This window comes from Asterias rubens, chromosome 17 (assembly GCF_902459465.1).
Source record: "Asterias rubens chromosome 17, eAstRub1.3, whole genome shotgun sequence".
NCBI lineage: Eukaryota > Metazoa > Echinodermata > Asteroidea > Forcipulatida > Asteriidae > Asterias > Asterias rubens.
This window is the reverse complement of record NC_047078.1, coordinates 6,765,277-6,789,222: the sequence shown is the minus strand read 5'-3', so window position 1 is coordinate 6,789,222 and position 23,946 is coordinate 6,765,277. Positions and strand designations below refer to the sequence as shown.

The 23,946-nt window shown below is 37.7% G+C and overlaps 2 protein-coding genes and 1 long non-coding RNA gene across 5 annotated transcripts; all 3 read right to left on the bottom strand.

Annotated features, from left to right (window-relative positions):
* Positions 1–524: 524 nt before the first annotated feature.
* Positions 525–9,689, bottom strand: LOC117301449. Of its 3 annotated transcripts, none has more exons than XR_004520314.1 (7): positions 9,651–9,689; positions 8,221–8,352; positions 6,839–7,169; positions 4,621–4,743; positions 3,614–3,782; positions 1,978–2,086; positions 525–1,004 (listed from the first exon to the last, which is right to left on the bottom strand). It is a non-coding gene; the product is annotated as an uncharacterized LOC117301449 (long non-coding RNA). The 3 variants fall into 3 exon arrangements; XR_004520316.1 differs by lacking the exon at positions 9,651–9,689 and adding an exon at positions 9,605–9,645; XR_004520315.1 differs by lacking the exon at positions 9,651–9,689 and adding an exon at positions 9,546–9,587.
* Positions 9,690–14,149: 4,460 nt separating this feature from the next.
* On the bottom strand, positions 14,150–17,741 carry LOC117301832 (transmembrane protein 246-like). Its single transcript, XM_033785828.1, has 2 exons — positions 17,620–17,741; positions 14,150–16,660 (listed from the first exon to the last, which is right to left on the bottom strand). The coding sequence occupies exon 2, from the start codon at positions 16,172–16,174 to the stop codon at positions 14,960–14,962; it is 1,215 nt and encodes a 404-aa protein (XP_033641719.1). The 5' UTR covers positions 16,175–16,660; positions 17,620–17,741; the 3' UTR covers positions 14,150–14,959.
* Positions 17,742–19,926: 2,185 nt separating this feature from the next.
* Positions 19,927–23,328, bottom strand: LOC117301493 (calmodulin-like protein 11). The gene is made up of 2 exons (XM_033785515.1): positions 23,165–23,328; positions 19,927–20,710 (listed from the first exon to the last, which is right to left on the bottom strand). The coding sequence occupies exon 2, from the start codon at positions 20,693–20,695 to the stop codon at positions 20,222–20,224; it is 474 nt and encodes a 157-aa protein (XP_033641406.1). The 5' UTR covers positions 20,696–20,710; positions 23,165–23,328; the 3' UTR covers positions 19,927–20,221.
* Positions 23,329–23,946: the final 618 nt, after the last annotated feature.

Below are 23,946 nucleotides of genomic sequence, written 5' to 3'. Positions count from 1 at the left end.
AGAGACACATTGCTTTTAGATTTGTGTGTAATTATCAACACCAAGGTGCCTCAAAACTGTGTGGTTTTCCTTTTACTTTGTGTTTTGTGGAGTCAAAAATTCCATAATACTTATACTGTGCACTAAAATAGTCTGTCATTTTGAGGAGTCATGAATTTGCTTCAACAAAAATGGCAGGTTGTGTTATAGTTCAAGAGGGTTACAAGAAAATACAAACGATTTCCAGGTATATTTTTGTGGAAAATTATTTTCTAATTTCAATCATATTGTCAGCAATTTCACGAAGGGCCAAAAAAGCAGCAAAATATGTCTTTTTCGAGAAAACCTCGTTTTAAGTTTAGCTAGTTTTGAAACTACTAGTTGGTAGACTATTCAAAATTTAATCTCGGAATTTTTTACATGTCAGGGAAGAAGTGATCCTAAAAACTGTGAGGTTTTCCCAAATACTTTGTGAACTATGATGGTCTGCCATTTTGGGGAGTCAAACTACTGCTTCAACAAAATGGCAGATCATGTTAGTTCAAGACGGCCAAGGAAAACTAAACAATTTCCAGGTGTATTTGTGTGGATCATTATTTTCTAAATTTAAAACATCTTTGGATGACAGTAATTTAAGAGCGGCATATAGGGTAGAGACATGGGCCTTCGGTGATACATGTAGATGTTCATCCATGACTGCACAGAGATTTCTGGCTTTCGTTGAGTGGTTTCACATCACCAACCGTGATGGAAATGACTGGAAGTGGCTGTTGTGAAAATCTTGATGTAAAATGAAGAACCAATGCTTTGCAGCATTAAGCATCATCTTGTTTGCAGTGGCTCTTTGGTGAATGTCCTTGATGCATGCATTGAGTTTCATTAGTACAGTGTTGCAGTCTGGCATAAACATGTGTCCGTGGTCGCCTCATGCTCACATTGTAATGGGGCCGCATTCCTGGAGTCACCCTCCTCATCACCTGTTCTCTTTCAATCTCTCCCAATGTGGAGAAGATGTTATCAAAGTACTGCAAGATAATAAAAAAATCAAAGAAAAACAAATAACTAGTAGAAATAATTATTGGTTACCTCACCTCTGTAGGTAATCGAGACTTTCCACCCCCTCAGCTTTATTATGGAAACATAATGAACTTACTTCTGTTTTGTGTTTTAAAAAAAAGGTATGAGTTCACTCTTAATCGCAAAACCTTGGCCAAGGCTAAGGGTGATAATCTAATACTAATAATTTACCATTCGGACAACCTCTCATTGAGCCAAATACAGTGATGGCAACCTGCTCCATCATTTGTAAATTAAGGACAAAAGGTCTGGAATCCGGAATTACACAATATCCCCCAGAAAGGGAGATTAAAGTACCCTCCATATTTTTTCATGAGGGATTCAAAGCATCGCACGGTATAGGTGCCTGCCTAGCCTGTGCATGCAGCACAATAGATTTCCCGGTTCAAATAATATGGCCAACTGACCATAAAAAAATGGATACTCTGAGTTGTTCCGAGCGTTTGTAAGTTGGCCAACATAAGCTAGTTTAAATAAGATTTTACTTTTTTTTGTATACACCATCAGACATGGTTAAAATAACGAGAATGTATGGACCAAATTGCACAGTTTTCGCATGGGGCACTTTTGTAATATTTGCAGGATCTACATGCAGATTTGACATGGTTGTTCTGATGCAATTACCTTTGATCAAAGGTTTTATATAAACACCATCAAAATACCTTCCCTATAGCATCTGCACTCAGGCCTGGAATAACATGCTTGCTACGGAGACCATCGGTCTCCATTGCCCCATGTATTGGCCTTGGTGCCTTCAAAAGTTTCCCACTGAAGTGCCCTTTGCAAAATGCAAATGACCTTGCCCTTCCAACATGAAATTCCAGGCCTGCTCATGAGTCGGTCTACACTGCTGCCCCTTTCAATGTTCGATTTATCTTTTACATAAGGATTTGTTGTGATAATAATTCTGAGCAGTATTACCTGAGCATCCCTTGTCGCTAGGCAACATCTGAGCAGAACACAAACAACTAAAGAGGTTTTCCATCATCTCATTTTCTTATGTGCTTGTCTTGTCATTTCTCTTTTAGACCTGTAAAGAAAACAATTTTGGGTTGAAAAACAAAATTGACTAGAGTGGGACTCGAACTAACCACCTCCAGATTAACGTGTAGACATTTCTACCAACTGTGTCATATATGATCCCTGGCTACACGACAGTTTAAAACGATGTATGTACAAAATAGGGACACCGACATAGGTCTAGATAGCTCAGTTGGTATAGAGTGCTGACACATTAAAGGAACACGTTGCCTTGGATCGGACGAGTGGGTCTATAAAAAGCGTTTGTAACCATTTGTTATAAAATGCATATTGTTGGAAAGATGTTTTAAAAGTAGAATACAATGATCCACACATATTTGCGTCGAAGTTGCATGGTTTTCCTTTTACTTTGTGAACTTACACGGTCGGCCATTTATGGGAGTCCAAAATTTGACTCCTATAAATGGCCGATGGTGTTTGTCGACAAGGTATGAAGAAAACTACGAAATTTCGAGGCAACTTTGTGTGGATCATTATATTCTACTTTTAAAACATCTTTCTGATCAATGCATTTTATAACAAACGGTTACAACACTTTTCAAAAACCAGCTCGACCGATCCAAGGCAACGTGCTCCTTTAATACATTTATTAAAAACATTTATGTTTAAAGTACATGGGTGTCAAATTGCCTGTGTTTCGATGCAAAACATTTCAAATGAATCATGCTTTTATATGATGACCTAAAACTGTATGCAATTAGCATTCCGCAAGATCGAAAAACATTGAGAGGGGACCAATAGCTCTATCTTGATGCATCTTTTTACAGTACGCTCTGTATAGTCTTCACCATAAGATGGATCAATCACAGGATTAACTTAAAAAAGCAATATAGGATATTTCAAAGTTACACTTCAAGAGGTGTGTTTTGGCGACAGTAACCAATACAAATTTTGATTATTGGCCTGTGATTAACCGTTGGCTAATTCAACCAAAAAAATTATTGGTTACAACCGCCAAAACGCACCGCTGGGGTTATGATCGCACGAGGCATTCTGATAAAGAAAAACAGTGAAATCATTCAATTGGTGACAATGAAACACCCTGAATATATTCATGCATACCTACAGACATTATTGGTTGGCACACACCATAAAGTTGGCGCTAGGCAGTCGCAGAAACGTGGCCATAACATGCCACAACAAAATCATTAAAATGAAAACTGTTTTAATTCTGGACGCAAATCTCAAATACAGGAGTTCAGTAAAACTTTTTTGTTAGCGGTACTGGGCCCAATTTCATGGCTCTACTTACTGCAGAATTCTGTGCTAACGATCACGAATCTCTGCTTACGAGCAAGCGCCGAGTTTCTGCCCTAGCCTTGTAAGTGTAGAATGCCTAGTAACAGGGAGTACGCACGCGCAGAAGCCAAAATTCACCGCTACCCCGTGAAATACGCGTGTCGTAACCTCCGTAACCTTGATTCTGTCCTTACGGTAAGCAGAGCCATAAAATTGGGCCCTGTCGTAAGCTAATTTATTTAAAGATAGAATAACAACAAACTTGACTGCAACTTACCATGTGTGTATTGCAGGATGATGGCATATTTCACTAATTTCAGTAAAGCTTCTATGGCACTTTATGTACTCGTGTCTCTTCAGCAGCCATTTCAGGGGAGGCCTTGCAGGTGGGCTGCCTCCCCACACATCTTCCTGCACATCTCAGAGTGTCATCTTCTCAAGGATTCCTACCAGTAAAACAAAAAAAATATTGGGATTGAGCAAAGAAAAAAATGCCCAGTCTGTTTACCTTGAGGTTTATTATTTGATAAGTAAAATAAATAAAGAATACAACACATGATAAAACAACTTATTGACCCAAACGACATGATGTCATAATAATATTTGTAGTAATAACTAGTTCTTATATAGAGCACATTTCACAATAACCCTCTCAAGGCGCTTTACATTATTGCATTGGTCAATTGGCCATAACATTCTTTTAATCTGTCTCAGCTCCCTTGGGGGTATACAACCTGGGCAACCCTATGCTCTAAGGGCTTTTCATACACAGTATCAACCTCTACCCTAGCTGGTACCCACTTATAGTGTCCCGACCGGAATTTGAATACACACTTCGATGACCTAACCACCAGAACTTAAATTTGATGATCAGGAAAATCTTTGTTGCGCCATTTTGAGAGTGTTGTACAATGAATTCCTCCATGATTGTGCAGTTAGTGAACATATTAGGTGACACTCAATCCATTAAAAACAGATTTTTAAATGCCTACCATAAAATTCATATGCAATTTTACTCCCATAATGGCAAATGCTGCAATCAGCAGCCTTAAATGACAATGATGCAGCGGGTCAAATACTCATTTTCATTACTAAAATTAGTTGAAATTTTTGGCAATCTCAAATATTAGTAAAATGTTTTTCAAGTAACAGAGCCTTATCCCAAGCCCAAGCGGGTTGCTGGCAAAAAATTAATGTCCACATAAAAACAATCTGACTTTCTAAAACAGATACTTTCTTCCTATTCAAGGTATTAAACCTGCCTTGCTAACACAAAAAATAAACCTCTCATCTGCCTCTCGCTTTTTTCTCTCCGACTCTTTTTTACTCATCTATAAGACTTTTTTGGTCTCGTCATCGTCTGAGTCTGTGTTACTTTCCAGGAGAATGGTTTGCCTTGGTTGTTTACTGCCACAAAAAGTGAGGAGAAAATAAATCAATTAACAAATTGTCACATGTTTTGTTCTCAATTTATATTTGGTTTACCGTAACATCATGTGTATAATCTACTTACTGGTTACATGATTACATTAAGTTGAGAACTTGTCTTGCTATATATTCTACTATCGCAATTGTTTGCATATTGTCAGGTAAGGGTTGAAAACAAATATATTAACCTCCATTATATGCATATTTAACCTATTTATCATTTACAAAGCGGCAATAAATTCACCAACAGTGACACCACAGGCCAAAAACAAAAATCGGATATAGTATAAAGGTATTAAAAGTGAAGAAAACTTAATAAGCAGTGGTATCAATGTAATGTGACGTCTAACCTTACACTCTAACTAGGCCTAATTGGGGGATATAGATGTAAAAGCTCCTATTCTAATCTAATTGATGAGCTAATACACCCAAACTATAGTATCAATAATAATACGAGACATTTATATGGCAACATTTGCGCAACTCAAAACATAAAACAATAAACAAATATACACAAAGCGATTGTTACAATAGAAAGCAAACTACGTATACGAGTCTCAAAACAACATTGATAAAGAAGCACAAGACATACCAACCGTCGATTTCACAAAACTCTTCCTAACTTAAGACTAATCCTAGGACTTAGGATGAGTCCCAAACCTGCACTGTAGCATGCAGACCTTTACATTTATCCTAAGTTAGGACGAGTTTCGTACTAACTCGAGATAAGACGAGTCCTAACTCTTTGTGAAATCAACCCCAGGCATGTTAGTATTAACTATCCATGACAAAAATGAGGAAAAGAGAAAACCAGGCAAGAAAAACAGAGGAAAAGATAATATTCCTGTACTTTTGTACACAGAAAGTGAAATATAAAGGAGGAAAATCAAAACCCCAAAAGAGGAAGTCATCTGAAAGGACAAAACTTAAACATATAAGAAGTCTGCAATGGGTTTTGAATTATAAAAATCATCTGGAAGATAACAATGAATGAAAAATGCATACATGTTTCAATATGAGGATGACAGATAAAAACAAACAAAACTTAGTCTGCAATGGGTTTTGAATTACAAAAAATCATCTGGAAGATAACAATGAATGAAAAAAGGCATACATGTTTCAATATGAGGGTGACAGATAAAAACACACAAAACTTAGAAGTCTGCAATGGGTTTTGAATTTTAACAAAATAACCTGGAAGAAAACAATGAAGGAAAAAAGCATATTTCAATATGAGGGTGACAGATAAAAGCATCCATTTAAATAGTATTGAGGGAAAAATATGTTTATAAATTTACAAACCAAAATAAGAAACATTTCATAAACAAGAAATCAAATGACATGTGACAGGCATTTTACATAAATTAATGCCTTATCAACGTTCAACAATATTCAAACAAAAGTATACAATATGAACAACGATCAATTAAAACCACAATTTTAAGTCTTGTAATGTACATGTATAATATCAAATAATAAACCACAAGGGAAACCGATCAGGTAAATTTTTTAATGTTTCCGGGAGCAGGATTTGAACCATCGAACTCCAAATTAACGTGCCAGCACTCAAGGCCTTATACTTCACGAAAGGTAACGAGGGCGATTGCCCCTCTGGTCATTGCCTTTGAAATGCTCCAGTAATTTACAATTTCCACATAAGGTGCACCATTACCAAGGGAAAAATGCCTTGGTGCCGGTGCCCTTTCACAAACAAAGCATACAGGCCTGCTAACCCTGTGTTGGCGGGCTCTCCATTTTGTCAATATCTTAGTTCAGGGTGCCATGTATTATTGTTTCTACTATATTACCTTCCAGTATGCACTAATAATCCAATCAAACCAGAGTGTGATATCAGGCGATAACCCAATCACAGTTTTCATATTGCACTCTGAGTATTGTGAGTGTCAATGTATCACGCTTCGCATACGGTCAGTGCAAAAGTTACATTCTGAACTTTGCATGGCAACACCAAAAACAAAAACCCAACCTAACCTCATTGACTTGATTAGGCTGGTAGATAAATAGTTATTGAGTGACATGAAATCACATCGATGATGAGAAAATATTTAAGTACCTGTTGTCGTCATAGTTCAGCCTCTTCCTTGAGGGCGCAAAACTGAAGCGCGAGGGCTTAAACGACTCGCTCCTTGCAGACCAATTAGATTCCCTCGTCGACGGGGCTGTGAGGGACAACCTTTGAGTTCTCTCGGCATTGAGTTGTTGTGGCCTTGGAGATGACGTCCCGTTGACTAATGACTTTGGGAGAAAGGTTGGACTCTGGGTTTCCTTGGTGCAGTGGTAGTGGACGGACAAGTACCTGGGTATGAGGATGCGGCGACGGAGCTTGGAGTACTGGAAGGCGTCAGGCGTCAAATTTGTAGCGCTTAAGATGAATGATAATTACCCTGAAAGAACAAGATAAATTGCCCCACTATCAAGTCCAGAAAACTCATTTGGTTTGACAGGTCGGACAGAGGTGATGAATGATCAAATAATCAAACAAGGACAGGAGAATACATGTTGGGAAAATGTTTTCTGTAAGCTGATTGGTTTGCTCTGCGATTTATTGGAAAACAATCAGTCACCACTTATAATTTATAACGGTTGCAGAAATTAAGAATGACTCGAGACATAGTTCGTGCGATCTTCAGTGTCCGCTTGTAAGGTTGCGGTTTTTGGAAAGGCGAGAATGAAAGACATAACATGTCTGATTGAAAACCATTGGACCAATTTGCATTCGAAAGCTTTGTAAGTGACAATGATGAATTTAAACAGGTTTACGAAGACAAATTTATCAATTCTTTAGAAAAAAAAAGTGAAAATGAAAGACAGCACTACCTTTGATTGAGCACCATTGGACCAATTTGCCATCAAAAGCTTTGCAATTGATGATAAATTGAAAAAGGTTTTCTGAAGACAACTCTTATACCAATTTATCATTACTATTGACAACATGAAATTCTCAGCAAGGAGGAAAATGAAGGTAAAAAAAACAGGGTTTGCTGTTCTGTTACTTCGATTACCTAGGATTATACTAGGATAATTGCACAGTGGTAACAGTTGGTGAAAAAAAAACAGTACACAGATGGACATCAGGGCATGAAAAAACATGCACAAACACCAATGAACAAAGGTATTTAAAAAGGCAAGACATATATATACATAAATCCTCAATCTAGGTACAAAATAGGGCTACTATAACCCAATATAAAAACAATATTTTGTAAATGACAAAAATAAATAATTCTTCAATATTATCAATCTTTAAAGACACTGGCACTCATATTGGGTTTTGTCCATTAAATGCTGATTTATAGGCAAAATTATAAAGAAATATACATTATAAGTCACATGTAAAAGTTCAGCTGAATGCACTGCCTAGTTGCTAAGAAAAAAGCAACAAACAGCTTCCAATCAGCATCACAAAAAACACATCCCAACAAAAAATTCTATTACCTTGGTAGCTTAGTGAACTTATGCGTGACTATAGCCTGCTTGCAGTCACATTCTCCGCAGGCATACTCTATACCCTCCTCTCTGAAGAACTGCTCCAGCGCCGTCTGGATCGACCCGATCGGGTTAGAATGACTGAAACATGGACAAATTATAACAATCGTTAATAGGAGTCCCTAACCACCGGTTCTTTTCGGAACCAACACTAGTCACATAGAGATATTCACATGTTGTCACCGCAAACCTCTCTAAGTTAGGCCGTGTTCGAATTGGCGACTTCGGCTACAGCTACGGCCATTCTTCAACACTGACAGACGCGCTGATCTAGCCGTAGCTGTAGCCAAAGTCGCCAATTTGGACACGGCATTATACCTCAACCTGGATCGACCCGATAGGGTTAGAAATACTGAAATATGGAAAAGTTTAAAACAATTGATACAAATATTGAATTGTGACAATTAACATTTTAAAATTGAAAAAGTATGGCAATGAATTTACTTTTATAGAGAAGGAAACTTCTCCAAAAATCACATTATTTTTGTTTCCTTTTGGTTTTATTAAAAAATACCAAACAACAAGTCCGGTAACAATTATTAAGTTTACAAAAAGTGACATCAAGAGTTTATGATGTATATTAGAATAATTTAAAGATAAAACATTAGTCATTAACAATTAAAAATTATAGAAAAAGTGATAGATAAGATATATAAATGCATTCGCTAACACAGAATTATTGAGGTGCAGTCGAGTCTGAGTGAAGTCCAGTCTACCTTGTCATGTGGGGAAAAAAATTCTGACATTTGAGAACTTTGAGGAAGAGCCAAAAGTAATCCAAAAAGGAGAACATTCTCAATACATGTACAGATTACAATAGATATTGCCTTGGATCTCGTGCTTAAAAAGACATTCAAAATACACAATATATCGTTCAAAATTAGGGAATACATTATGACATTAACAAGATCTCCTGTACTGTTTTTAACACTCCAGTAACATAGCACACATTGCAGTTTACTTCACTCAATTATTATCTACCCTTGTTTGCCTCAGGTATTGTTCATGTTGACTGTACTGAGGCGGTTAACTACAACCCTCTAGATCTTTGCAATTGCAACCCTTGGTATTATTTAAATCTTTGCATTATGAAGTATTATTGTATGATTTAAGTAACCAGAATAAATGAAGCTTTAAACTCTTCAAGACAGTGGAAATGGACGTTTGGACAGTGTTATTGTTTGTATTGTATTGTATTATTCTACTTTCTCTGAGAATTGTAGCCTACAACCGCAGGACGCCACGCACAGCATATTAAGAAGCATTTGCGATACCTTCGCTTGCGTCACAGTTCACTCTGCAATTAACATTTATCTTTTCATCGCCAATTTACGTGTCATCAGTCAAAAATGGCCTCAAGAGCATGAAGACACACATACACACACACAGCCTTTAGTCAATTCAGAAGATGGTCAATGAGCTCTCCTGCAGCAAAAGAAGTAGGATGTGGTTGGTCGAGTCCACAAAACAACAGTAGATCACATCTTTGGAGTGAACACAGAACTGGGAGAATAACTGCTTCCAATATGAGTCCTGTCACGAAGCATGTTGATGCACAAGTAATTATCTGAAAGATAAAGCAGACAAAAACTAAGGGAATAAATGAGTGGTTACAAGTTCTTAAAAAGGCGTTTAAAACAGTCGTGGTCGTTCAGCCCTTGTTTCCTCTTTTACGTATCTTATTTGATGACCTGACATGTGTTGCATTTTAATGACTGAGACAGTTTTCGGATGCATTGTGTGGTGTGTGCGTAGTTAGTCTTGGTGCAAGACGTTTCTTGTTTTGCTTTCACACCCAGCGCGGCCAACTCACAAACATCACCCGTATCGGTGAAACATCTAGCACCAAGACCAGCACATATTATGCATCTAAACATATCCAAAACAACCGGTTATAAACAGCTCCAGCTGGTCTTTATCGCTCGTTAACTTTAAACACCCTGACCCCACGTGAAGCGCTCTCCACCACAACAGGAATGCAGATAGCGAAACTGATTGAGGCATTTATGAATGATCTTTTGCCTTGTAAATCATAACCAAACACTCTGCCCTGAAAGTCAGTCATGACTAATATGACTATGAGCTAATTAATGAGCAGTATCATTATCAGAATATTGATATTATATTCTGAATATAATATCAATATCTGTCATCTCTAAAAAATGTTGAGGAGTATATAATTGAATAGGCCTATGTATGTTTCTTTTTTAGTTTCTACCACAAATCACACATAAATCTAGCCTATACAATACTCAAATTGTAGCCTACAGCTTGTTGGGTTTGACATGCTTGATGATTTAATCATGACCCGGTCATGATTAAACCATAAACAAGCTTTATTGATATTTTATTAAACTATTTTGTGTTCAATCAAAGTCAAAAGAACATGCATGGACCATGGAGGAAGGAAATGGACCTACCTACGTATGTACATACATGTAGCTATATTAGAGTAAAAATTTCTTTTTTTCCAATATGGTCAAACTATATACATCAAATTAAAGGTCTCCTCAGGAGAAATTCAATGAAGCAAACGCCACTGTCATAGGTACTTTCCTTAATGAGTTATGCCTTCCAAAAGACGCCATACGAGTGGTACTCTTCCTAGTCGCGAACTGGGTCAAAGTGTTTACAAGTTAAAACCACCCATACTACTCATTTTTTAGTTACATTTAGTCAAAATTTACATTGGATTAAGGCTCTTGATGCATAGAATAAAAAAATTCAATCAAAAGTTTCAAAGGTGCATCCATTTTGTGGGTTCAAACCACTGAAAGTTCTCTTTTGAATAACTACTTTATTTTTGTTTCTGTTTGTTTTTTTCGCTACTGTACCCAGGGTGGAAAAGCAACTACTTTAGTGAATGGAATGCCTCTAGATATTCCCTCCTGATGCTATCAGCACCCATAGCCTCCCCTTGCATTATACTTTATAATAATAATAATAATAATAAGACTTGTAATGCGCACATATCCACCCTGCTGGGTGTTCAAGGCGCAGTAAAACCAAAAACAAAACAAAAACAAAACACAACACAAAGAAAAACAGACACAACAAAATTAGTCATTGAAAACCTGTGACATAAGATAAGTTTTGAGAATAGACTTGAATTTTGCGGTACAAAGACAAGATCGAAGATTAAGTGGTAGAGAGTTCCAGATGCATGGCGTGGCTGAAGAAAAAGACCTGTCACCCCATGAGTGTCGAGACTTGGGTTCAATGAGGAGAAGCATAGAACTTGATCGAAGATTCCTTGATGGAGTGTAAACTTGAAGCAGTTCAGAAATATAGTGAGGAGCCTTGCCATTAAGAGCTTTGTGAACAATGAGCATCAGCTTGAAGATGATTCGTTGAGAGATAGGGAGCCAGTGTAGTTGTTTCAACAATGAGATCTCCTTTTTGAAGATCTTCCAGCAGCTTATATGTGTAGACTGCTTCCGGGGACTGACCTTGGAGAGTATTCATTTCCTACGTCCTCTTCACTGGTTTCTGTCCTTGGAGATTCTTGCATTGAGACAATTTTCTATCCAACAGAAATCGGTTTAAGATAAAAGAAACAGGGACTGAGGACACACCATAATTTTTTTCTAAGAAATAGTTCAAATTATGTAGACCATGTATACAATCCTATGGGCTCAACCCCTCAAGGTGAGAGAAAAAAAAAAAAAAGGTGGGGCATGATGGGGGGGGGGGGCATGATGAAAGGCCTAAAATAGTAAATAGTTGATTTTTTCTAAATTGGAAAAAACATTTTTTAAACTTGCTGATTAACTGAAATTCATTTGTTGGTCACTTTAATGGACGTTTTAACAAGTTTTATTTTGAAACACATCAGCCCTTGCGAACCTTCACCTTCTGACCTTAATATTAGCATATCAACTCCAGAGGTTCCAAAATGACATTTTTACCAACTACTAGGTTCAAATAAAACTTCCATAAAATTTATGCGCAACGTCGCGCGAAAACAAAATCCAACTTTTCTTACTCAGAAAGGAACAAGGAATTTACTGATATAGGTTTGACAGCATACCCCGCATTCGCTGAATGTGTACATTCCTTAGAAATATGAAGTTTCATCAAATTTTGACCCAAAATTGTAAAAAAGTACATAAAAATCTTATTTTCTTACCGATTCAGACGGAGAAAAAAGCACCACGGTCTTTCTAAACCTCTCTCTGTCAATAGATGGCGGTATTTTTTCAATTAGAAGTCTAGAGAGGGCGGTATTAATTGAAAACGGTGACCCAAATTATTTATCAAAAAAGTTCCAAAATGGCTGCGCTCGCGGAGTCGCGTCGGTGACCATGCTCTGAATCTTTTTGATGTGTGAAAAAATGCGGTAAACTTTTGCCCCTTTTCAAAAGGATTATAAAAGAAGAGAGTTTTATTGACCTACAGGAGTGATTTGAAGCTCAGACAGTATGTAAGGTGGAAGCAACATTAATTTGAAAAACCTCTTTTTTGTGTAGGGTAGGAATAGGAAATGTCAATATCGCGCTACCTCTAACATAGCTAATAATACATGTACAGTCCCTCGTTCTTGTCGTAGTTTTTTATATTAATATTACACATCTGACTTGGCTAAATAAAGCATGGAGGTACACCCATTCGTGGGTGAAACTGTCTTCCGCCACAGAAGCATGACCGTCCACCACAAACAATGTCAATGTTTACAAACTTATTGTTTACAAAAAAACTTTGTAGAACACGTTACGTGACGACCGTATAACTGGAGGTGCAAAATATTTCCCACAATCCTTTGCGGGACGTCGGATTTTTGCTATCTGCAATAAGGTCTATGTAACGACCTCTGCTGGGCGGCTAGAACCAAGGTCGAAATTCCAGTTGAACCTAGTTAAACTGGGTTTAACTGGAACTAGTTCAAACCAGTTGATAAACTAGTTAAACACAGTTAAAACCAGTTGGTTTTATATGGAAAATGGACAGAGACCAACTGGTGTATAATTTCAACCTAGTTGAACACAGTTAAACCTAGTCCAAACCAGTTGGTTAATATGGAAAATGGACGAGTTTGATCACTATCCAGTTGAACCAGTTGACCCCAGTTAACTAGGTTCAACTGGAATTTTGACCTGGGAAAGCTTGAGAGTCTCGGCCGATTTCATGGGGGAGAGCTGGGCCCAATTTCATAGAGCTGCTAAGCACACAAAATTTCCTGAGCATGAAATTTCTTCCTTGATAAAAACAGGATTACCAACCAAAATTTCCACGTGATTTTCAGGACAAGCAATTAACAGCTGAATACCAGTAACAAGCAATATCCAACAAATGGAAATGATTTGGTTGATAATTCTGTTTTATCAGGGAAGAAATTTCATGCTAGGCAAATTTGTGTGCTTAGCAGCTCTATGAAACTGGGCCCTGGTCTTGGCCTTGGTGCTTTCCAAATGGAAATGGTGCCATTTATAAAATGAAAATGGGCTTGACCTCTCAAAGATTCCAGGCCTTTGTTTATATACAATCAACGAACATGCATAAATATGTACAGAACATCAACAACAAAAACATACTGCAGCCTTTTATTCGATAAACTTAATAGTCTTTAATCCAACTAAACTTTGGCAATACAAATTAATTTGATTAAGACTGTACATTTACACAATACATTCCCATAGCCATAATTAATTATCAATTATGCACTCTTTAAAGACACTGGACACTATTGGTAATTGTCAAAAACCAGTCTTCTCACTTGGTGTATCTCAACATATATGCATATAATAACAAACCTGTAAAAATTTGAGCTAAATCAGTCGTTGAAGTTGCAAGACAATAATAAAAGAAAAATGATTTCATTTGCTTGATTTCGAGACCTCAAAATCTAATTCTGAGGTCTCAAAATCAAATTCATGGAAAATTACTTTTTTCTCTAAAACTACGTCACTTCAGAGGGAGCCGTTAGTGTCACATTGTTTTATACAATCAACCTCACCCCATAACTCTTTACTAATAAGTAAGGTTTTATGCTAAAAAATATTTTGAGTAATATTATGGCTGTTGTTTACCCTCCCCCCCCTCCCTTCACCCACAGTATCCCAATCCTCCAAATGGAAATTGGTATTTCATTAATAGTTTTGGATGGCTAATCTTCCATTAGTTTTAACACGGTCTTTATATAAAAATTATAAGTGCACTTGAATTATTTCTTTAAAAAACTATTTCCAGGAGGTTGGCATACTGTAACTGAATGAAACAAATGTACTTGATCAATGATAGAATGCTTACAATAAATATTACAAAAAGTTGTAACCGAGAAGTTGAAAAACGGTAGTCGCCCTTCGACTAAGCATTCAATAGGCGCGACTTTGACACTAGTCACACTAGTTGCAAAGATTTAGTTATTTATAATAACTGTGTTGTAGTTAGTTTTAGCCAGAGTTATATATAAGAACTAGAGGGCGCACTGATGATGCTTCTTGCACAAATGCGCTGGGATCGCAAGGAGACATGCGCGCGTCATTCTGTACGTGCTTTTAATATGAAACACACGTTGGAGTTCGTGTTTATTGAACGTTACGCAATGCTGTTTCGTCAACTTACAAAATGGCCGCACAAACACGCTGTACGATGCCAGTTTTGTCAATTAAGAAAATGGCCACCTGCGCGCATGCCGGGTCGCGTATATAGGTCAGTGCGCCCTCTAGTTCTTATATAGAACTCTATGGTTTTAGCCCATAAATTCATGCGGACTTTTAGCTTGAGGATGAAGTGATGAGAACAACCCAATGTGGTTGAAGAGGTTTGGCATTACTAAATACTGCTTCTCATTCCTAGATTGAAAAAATCTACTTATTGCAACATCCAGGGGATTCTTTACTGTGCATGTTATCATCTTGAGATGTTGTTGAATATCTGGCAGTGCATTCGACTTGTACAGTACCGCCGGTATGCAGCACTCTGGGGCCCCACGGACTCCATGCAAGTCGACTGAAAACCTACGTAACATCATTAGGTACGGCCTGCCAACTATAAACATTGCAAGACCACAATACGTGCAAAATACAATAAATATTACAGTACTCTGAGAAAAACTAATGTAAGAGTTGCAAAATAGTCTACACAGCCCATATAAAACTCCTCCACCAAATAAAGCACCAGCAATAAACTCTATTATTAGAGGTCTTTCGTTTCCGAACCCTTGCCACTTTTCAGGAAAATAAAATTTAACAGCCACCCATTTTTCGTAGTTCGGCTGAATCTGACCCCTAGTAATTTTGTTTTCAATATGAGTTTCCATAAGGCGATCGATCCTGGAGATGAATTGAGGATAAGGAACGGCATCGTCTTGAACTAAGATTGAATATTCTGCATTGAACTTCCGGATTTCATTCATGCAGAACACATAATCCTTCTTTTCCTGCTCGCGGATTTTGGAATAAGGGGTAAGTTCTTTTCGGACGTTTTTTATCTTCCCCACTGAAGTCACGTATTTGGTAAGATTTTGTGCCTCCTGATGGTCGTTTGGATCTGTTTGAGCGTTGCATATAAACAGAATGATGTCTTTTCGATTAGATATTTTCAATAATCTGTCAAATTCTGCAACAACCCGTGAAAGATATCGTGGATGGTATGTCTCAAACTCAGAAGATTGACGTTTGACGGTGATAATACCTATCGCATACTTGGGAGAAGAGCTCTGTAAAGCCTCGGCATGAAATGCTAAAGACTCAATCTGGTTCAGTTGTGAAAAGTAAGTATCTGCAGCTTGACCCTTAGCAACATCCTTTGCGACTGCTCGTTCAAGTGATTCTGTTCTCTTGTGATGAAAGTAATAACGAGAGAATGGAAGATTCCAGCAGGCAATGGGAAGAACGACACAGAATGTCATCAGGTACATAAAGACAACTACATAAAGTAGGGTTCTAAACTGTGCTCTCTTCATAGTTGATGTTCCTCACAAAAATATCAACAGTTTCATTTACTATAATTTGCATTTATCTTACGATAATGCAAACTGGTGGTTAAAGATCGACCCTTCATTTCCATTATTATGTCCGAAGATCACTGAGCTACATGTAGAATGTAGGTTCATCATATCGGACACTTAAACCAGTGAAACAATAGTGGCTGAGTCGTCACTAAGAGTTATCTCTGCCCTAACACCACCTGACGCTGCTCTAGGAAGAAGAGGTGTCACTGACTTGCAGCTTCTCTCCAAATCTTTATTGTAAAAGTACTTGTGTGACTGCAAGGTGGGTTCTTCACATGACAAAGATGTAATTCCCATTCTGCTTATGAAGTGTCATTGCAAACATTTACAGTATGACTGAAGGTGCATGCATGTATCTGTATTAACCACAGAGGTCTAAACATGTGCAAACAGCCATTAGAGTTCATGTAGTGGTGCTCCACAGCTGCCTTGTGTTATCTGTGTGAACAAAATAAAAAAATAAAAACACTTATATTAGTTAGTGATGTGGTCCACTGGACTTTCTCCTGAAGACGAGCAGAGTATACTGTTCGAAACGTCGAGACCAAACCGGTTCTTTTCGGAGCCACCACTCCTTCAAAAGAGATTTACTCCCGCAAGTTTACTATTCATTATATTTATAGTTAAAGGCAGTGGACACTATTGGTAATTACTCAAAATAATTATCACCATAAAACCTTTCTTGATTCTGAGTAATGGGGAGATGTTTATAGTATAAAACATTGTGAGAAACAGCTCCCTCTGAAATGACGTAGTTTTCGAGAAAGAAATAATTTTCCACGAATCTGATTTCGAGACCTCAAGTTTAGAACTTGAGGTCTCGAAATCAAGCATCAGAAAGCACACAACTTCTTGTGACAAGGTTGTTTTTTCTTTCATTATTATCTTGCAACTTCTACGACCGATTGAGCTCAAATTTTCACAGGTTTGTTACTTTATGCATATGTTGAGATACACCAAGTAGGAAGACTGGTCTTTGACATTTACCAATAGTGTCCTCTGTCTTTAATACTCTTGCCTTGGACTTTCTCTGTCGGCCAAATTTAAAGCAAGTACAGTCAAGATGGAATTTAATCTTTGAGAGGCCAAAGCAATTTTCATTATGCAAAGGGCACTTCCATTGACGATTGTACAGTTTTGTATGAAAGTATGTGGGACACTTTAGAAGGGGCACCAAGGCCAAGATCGGAAAGTTATCCCCAAGATCATAGCAAACATAGGCCAAAGAACGGTGCAAAAATCACCGTCAAAAATCGGGGGCGTGGCGTTGTTTCGCACATTGACACAAACATACAAAACTCAAAAGGTTCAACGTTCTGACGTATGTGTTACCTCCATGACCATGGTCTAATGCGGTAGAAAAACACCCTTTTTCACAACAACGAAGTTTACTTTACCTTCAACTAAAGCTGGAGGCTTTCCTGCGGTGGTGAACATCTTCTCTTCTCTGGACTGGAAGAAAACTTCAACAACCAACCCCTAATTTCCTCCATTCCTTTATATTTGTGTACACGTATTATGGCATTCGCGTTGTGTCACATACTGAGGGCGCACTTCATACTGCTTCACGGCCCTTTTCGAAACCACGGTTTCGTCTCCAGATTTGGCTCGGGACAGCTTGGCCCTATAGCCTTTTGTCAAGGCCTTCGTTGCTTGGACACAAAAGCGACTGTCACACCATGGTCACACAAAGTTCAAGTTGTGTGCTTTCGGATGCTTGATTTCGAGACCTCCAAATCTAATTCTGAGGTCTCTAAATCAAATTCTGTAAAATTCCTTCTTACTTGAAAAATACGTTACTTCAGAGCATACCAGAAGGAGCTGTTTCTCAAAATGTTATAATCAACCTCTCCCCATTTTTTGTTACCAAAATAAGGTTTTGTGCTAGTTAATAATTATTTTGAGTATTAACCAATAATGCCACTGCCTTTAAGTGTTTAGCATTAAAATATTACAAGAGGTATATATATATACAGACAATCCACCGGTATTTTTGAAAACTTTATGTTTAATTTTGACAAATTACCGAAACAGTTCCTTACCTAGGTTCTATAAAGGCTGCGAAAACAAATCGCGGCATAATAATCAAGATGCAAACTTGAAAGATAACGAAAAGTCAATCCAGGATTTGTGTCTGTTGTATTTTCACACAACCAATGATTGTCAATCATCTCCATTATTTATTAATACAAAATTATAAACTCATCATACTTGCATACAGAGCATTACAAAACATCGTTAAAAAATATTATTTTAGTTTATGACATGATTTTCCTACTTTGGGTGTCATTTTATAAAAATGTTATATTTAAACCCTAAAATGATCTTACTGTATAAAAATTGATAAAAATCAGCATGGTCTATCAACAGCATTTTGTTATGAAATAAAATAATGTGGTTTGAAAGATGTTTTAAAAGTAGAAAATTATGAGCCACACAAATTAATTATGCTTAAAAATGTGTTGTTTTCCTTTAACTTAGTACCACCATTTTGTTGAACCAAATTTTCGACTACAATATGCCATGCCCTTGAAAGTTCACAAAGTAAAAAGAAAACTAAACACTCTCAAGGCATATTTTGTGGATCACAATATTCTACTTTTAAAACATCTTTCCAACTACATGTAGTTTTTTTGTACATTCATTTTATAACAAGTACTTTCAAAATGTTTTTTTTATACTGTAGCCCATATCGAGTACAACCAGCTTTAGTGTGTCTTTGCCTGAACATGCTCTCTCTCTCTCTTTGACAGCTGTAGAAACTAACTGCTTGGACAGAAGTTTCATTCGCACTTATGTTCCCCTATAAGCCTTTTTGAGGTATGGCGGACGTGATACGCGCACATCACACGCGGCCACTGATTCCACGCTCACCATGTTGGTGGTCAATAGGTTTAGGTGTCAATGCCGCATATCCTAAATTAATGCGCACTTCACTGAATAACACACATTCTATTTATATGGTCATACGCACAACTTTACCCAAACCTTATAGTGTTGTAGCGTTGTGTCCGCCAAACCTCAAAAAGGCTTATAAATGGAGCAATCTTCCTTTGTTGCTAAAATCACCGAGTAATAAAGGCCAAGTCACACAGGTGCTGATAACCAGAACGAAAACGATTACGATAAAAATGCACGCCTTTGATTGGTTGAATGAGCACGAGCACATTCTGCGTGGAGCTATTCAACAAATCAAGGGCGTGCATTTCTATCATTTTATTTTCGTTCTCGCAACCAAACATTTGATTGGCCCATCAGAGTTCTTCTTCGTCAAGCATTCAGTCTGACTCTAACTTTGATTCTGGTCAAACACCTTGTTTATTGTCTGTCGGGCTATTGTTCACATTTGCTCCTTAATATTTACAATTTAAAATGCAGTAATGCTTGAAAAGTTACAAAAATAATATGAGAATTTTTTATTTTTAGAAATGAAATGATGCCAACAATGGTGGGTTTGTTTGAAAAATTATGAGCAACGCGCATAGAATGTATGCGAATAGATTTGATTGAACTCACTTCTAAAAAGGTTATTGCAATGGACGCTGAGGTTAAAGCCACTGGACACTATTGGTAGTTAATCAAAACGATCGCTAGCATAAAAACTTATGGCAATGAGCAACAGAGAGCTGTTGATAGTATCAAACATTATGAGAAATGGCCCCCTCTGAGGTAAACATAGTTTTTTAGAAAGATGTAGTTTCTCACTTACATACTTGAATTGAATTCAAGACCTCAGCTGAGGTCTTGAATTCAAACATTATTATGAAAGCACACATCTTCTGTGACGAGGGTATTTTTCTGCCATTCTCTCGCAACTTCAACGACCAATTAAGTTCAAATTCTCACAGGTTTGTTATTTTATGCATTTTGAGTTAAACCAAGTGAGAAGACTGGTCTTTGACAATATTACCAAAGGTTTCCAGTGCCTTTAAACCGTGGAAATGTGCATAGTATGCACCAAGCGCAGCTGTCAAGCCTGAGAATAAAAAAATCTTGTAATTAATCTCTAGGAATCCAGTTAAGATAATCAAGAAACTCTGGAAAGGACACAGTTCCATCTCCACTCTTATCCAATGCCTTAAGATGAGAGTCAAAATGTTCTGGTTTCCCCCCTTGGGAAAGAAGCAAAGAATTGACTTCAGACTTCTCCAAGACACCACTCCCATCCTTGTCTAACTCCTTGAACAAGGTGATAGCTTTCTGCAGACGGTAAAATTTGGACTTGTCATCGATTGCGGAGAAACGATCTCCGCTTCGAATCCACTCGATGAACTCTTCAAAGCTGATCTTCTGGTTGCCATCTTTGTCTGTGAGTAGGATGAAGGCTTCGGCCTGGGCCTTAGTCATGCCAAAGTCTTGCCGTGCCATGTCCTTCAGTTCATCTTGGCTGAGGCACCCACTTCCGTCCTTGTCATATTTGGCAAAAATACTCTTCAAAACTATAGTTGGAGTGTCACTGCTGAAATACGTCATCTTGGAAATCCCTACCTGCAAATAATTACAAAAAGGGGACATAGAGTATGATTAGAGGGGCTATAGTTTTTTTTCTAACACAAAACACACTGTCCACAGATTTACACTAAACTTACACAGTTTGAAGATAATGATAGTAGAAAGCTTCTCTGAAAATATTACTTGCTGAGGTGCTGTAGTTTTTGAGAAATGAGTAAAACAATAGCCATGAAAACAATTTTCGTCTCAGTGATCATGAGACGAAAATTATTTTAGCATGTAAAAAGGTATTTTCATGACATTGTTTTACTAATTTCTCAAAAACTACAGCACCTCAGGGTATGCTTTCTACTATCATTATCTTCAAACTGTGTAGGTTTAGTGTAAACCTGTGGACATTGTGTTTTGTGTGGCAAAAAGTACCCAAATCCTTTAAGGTATATTAGTTATTGAATACAACTTGCCATATCAAAAGTGAACCATGAAACAAACATGTTTTACAGTCTTTTTATAAAAACTTTGATGATCAATTTAGCCAAATTTTCACAGGTTGGGAACATTTATAATGGATGAGAAAATAGAATTAGCTGTTGCAAACAACTTACCAACCAAATGGATCGAGGATATAACTGCAAAAAATAGTTAATGGCCTGACGTTTCGACCCTACGGAGTGTTTCTGGAAGGCTAAATGTCAATGCAACAAACATGAACAGGTAACTAAGTGAAACATAAGCAGTGAAGTGGAAATACATGAATGGGGTTAGAAAGCATACAGAAAAAGCAAGGTGTAAACAATGAAATGGGGGACAAAGGGGGGGGGGGTTAAGGGAAGGGACTGGCTTGACCACAAGAAGATGGAAACACAAAGGACAATATCAAGGGTGGGAAGAGGTGGTGAAAAAGGTAGCTAATTAGTGAATGAAGCGCATGCTGAATTGAAAGGGGGATATCTTGGATTTTCAGACCATGGGGTTGAATGGTCTGAAGGCGTCTAATCCAGAGTTTCTCCCTAACAGTCTCTCTGTGGTTGCCTAGTGCCTCTATGCCCTGTCATGTCATGTCAGAAACTGAGTGATTATGAAGATTGAAGTGATGTCCTACAGGTGTATCCAGCTTTTGGCTCTTGACTGTAGATCTGTGGCCATAGAAACGCCTCCCGAGTATAGTTCTTGTTTCACCTAGCCTATACATGTATATTGAACACCACAGACAATGCAAGATATGAGATAAATGAGATGAGTGGTGGTGCAGGTGACCCCTTGTCTTTTGGGTGGTAAAATCGGTGTTGATGATGAAGGAGTCCGATTCCCTGATGTGTTGTCTATTAGTATTGGAGATGTTGGAACACCTAAAAGTTCCCTGTGGTAGAGGGGGATTAACATTATCATTAATGGGAGAGACTTCTGCTCGGACAATGAGATCCCTGAGACTTTGTGGGCGTCTCACCATCTGTAGGCAACTATGGGTTCTACCTGTACAGCTGGATTGCAAAATGGATTACATCAATCATCATTGGTCTTTGACGATTACCAAAAGTATACCCTCGCTTTAATAAACCAAACCAACTATCATATCAAGTTCTGGGATTGCGGATTAGCAGAAAGCACACTTCAAATGCCATTTTGCAAGTGGGAAGCGACACAATATTTGTGGCTCCTGATTTAAAAAATTGCTTCCAGCTGTTGAAATGGTTTTTTGCTGTTTTTCTGGAATCCACCGACAGCCCATTTTGCTCGTCATGATACAAACTTACACTAACAAACATTACAATGTCTTAAATTAAATAAGGGAATCAATGTGTGGTGAATTAAATACTGAAGAGGTTTTCAACTAGTGGTTTAATCCCAACGAGGCCTGGTTCTTGATAATTTTACCGAGACGAAGTCGAGGTAAATTATCAAGAACCAGGCCTCGGCGGGTTTAAACCACTAGTTGAAAACTGATTCAACACACTTTGATTCCCATTCATAAATACCTTTTCGGTCAAAACATCATAACTTTTTGGTCAAAAAGTAAAATAAATGCAAAAATTATAATTGTTACATGATTTTCTTCAACACAACACCCCTCCAGCTCCAGCTATGAAATTGTAAAGCCCTCCCTCGCCCTCGGGTAAACAACTCCTTATAAGGGAATGCTGTGAATTAACACTTTTTACCGGTCATAAACAAAGGTTTTTATACACACCCACGTGACGCGCTCTCCACTAATATAGGAATAGCGAAACTGTCTGAGGTATTTATGAATGTACTTTAACACTAGTTCAGTAGTTTTAAAATGAAGTTACACGACGTACGCGGCGCCTATGTATGTGTTTCAGATTGCTTGTGTTGTGTGGTGGTTAAACACCCGGAAATAAGTAAATAGGCCAACTTTGCAGCACGTATGGTATTTGTTAGTGTTTTTGATAGCTTGATTCTTGAATATAATGACCCTCTATTTTCTTCATTTGATTTCAATCCGCGCCTTTATTTGATCATAAAACTTACCTGGAATGCTACTGAAGCCTACTTGTTTTGAAGATCGCTATATCGCTGGATTTACAGCAAGAAAACGCCAGAAGCTGTTGTGGAAAAGTTTCAAGGTGTATTCACGTCCGAGCATCAACAACTTTCTGATTCAGCAACAGCAGGTGGACTACACACGTTCTCATGATCACATTATAGGTGGGTTAACAAACGTTATTACCTTGAGGGATCGATCACGTATCCCAACATCTGGGTTCGACGACCGCACTTGTTGTGTGGGTGGGTGTGGTACACCTGTGTGTGTACTAGACTTGATTTCAAGTCTGAGATTTCGGCCGATTATTTTGGCATGGCTTTTCATTTATTGCATGGCGGTAAACTTTTGGTATAATTAATTCCAGTGATGGTAGCACTTTAATGCTGAGCATTGACCTTCAAAGCAGAACACTGTTAGTAGTAATAGTCAAAGACTCCATTTCAGTATTCATAATATTCTTTAATGGTCATGCTATAGTAGTATCACAGCATGCATAAAATAACCTGTGTAAACTTTTTGGGGTAGAGGTCATTGAAGCATGATTGAAGTATACGTAAGGGGAAACGCCCTTGTGTGACCTTGGTTTTTTTTTATCGTAATAGACCTTTCTTTTGTTGATAAACAAACCCCCTTGGTTGGCATGGTCGGCCGAATGTTAGTAAAACACTAAATTGTAAAAACAGATGTTTTAACAAAATTCAACATTTTCTGCAAACTTTCAATTAAACAAAAAACCTCTCATAATTAATTGTTTTGTTTTAAACAA

What these genes read in the sequence shown, in the direction of transcription:
- LOC117301832 (XM_033785828.1), bottom strand. Translation starts at nt 16,174, where the DNA reads ATGAAGAGAGCACAGTTTAGAACCCTACTTTATGTAGTTGTCTTTATG.
- LOC117301493 (XM_033785515.1), bottom strand. Translation starts at nt 20,695, where the DNA reads ATGACGTATTTCAGCAGTGACACTCCAACTATAGTTTTGAAGAGTATT.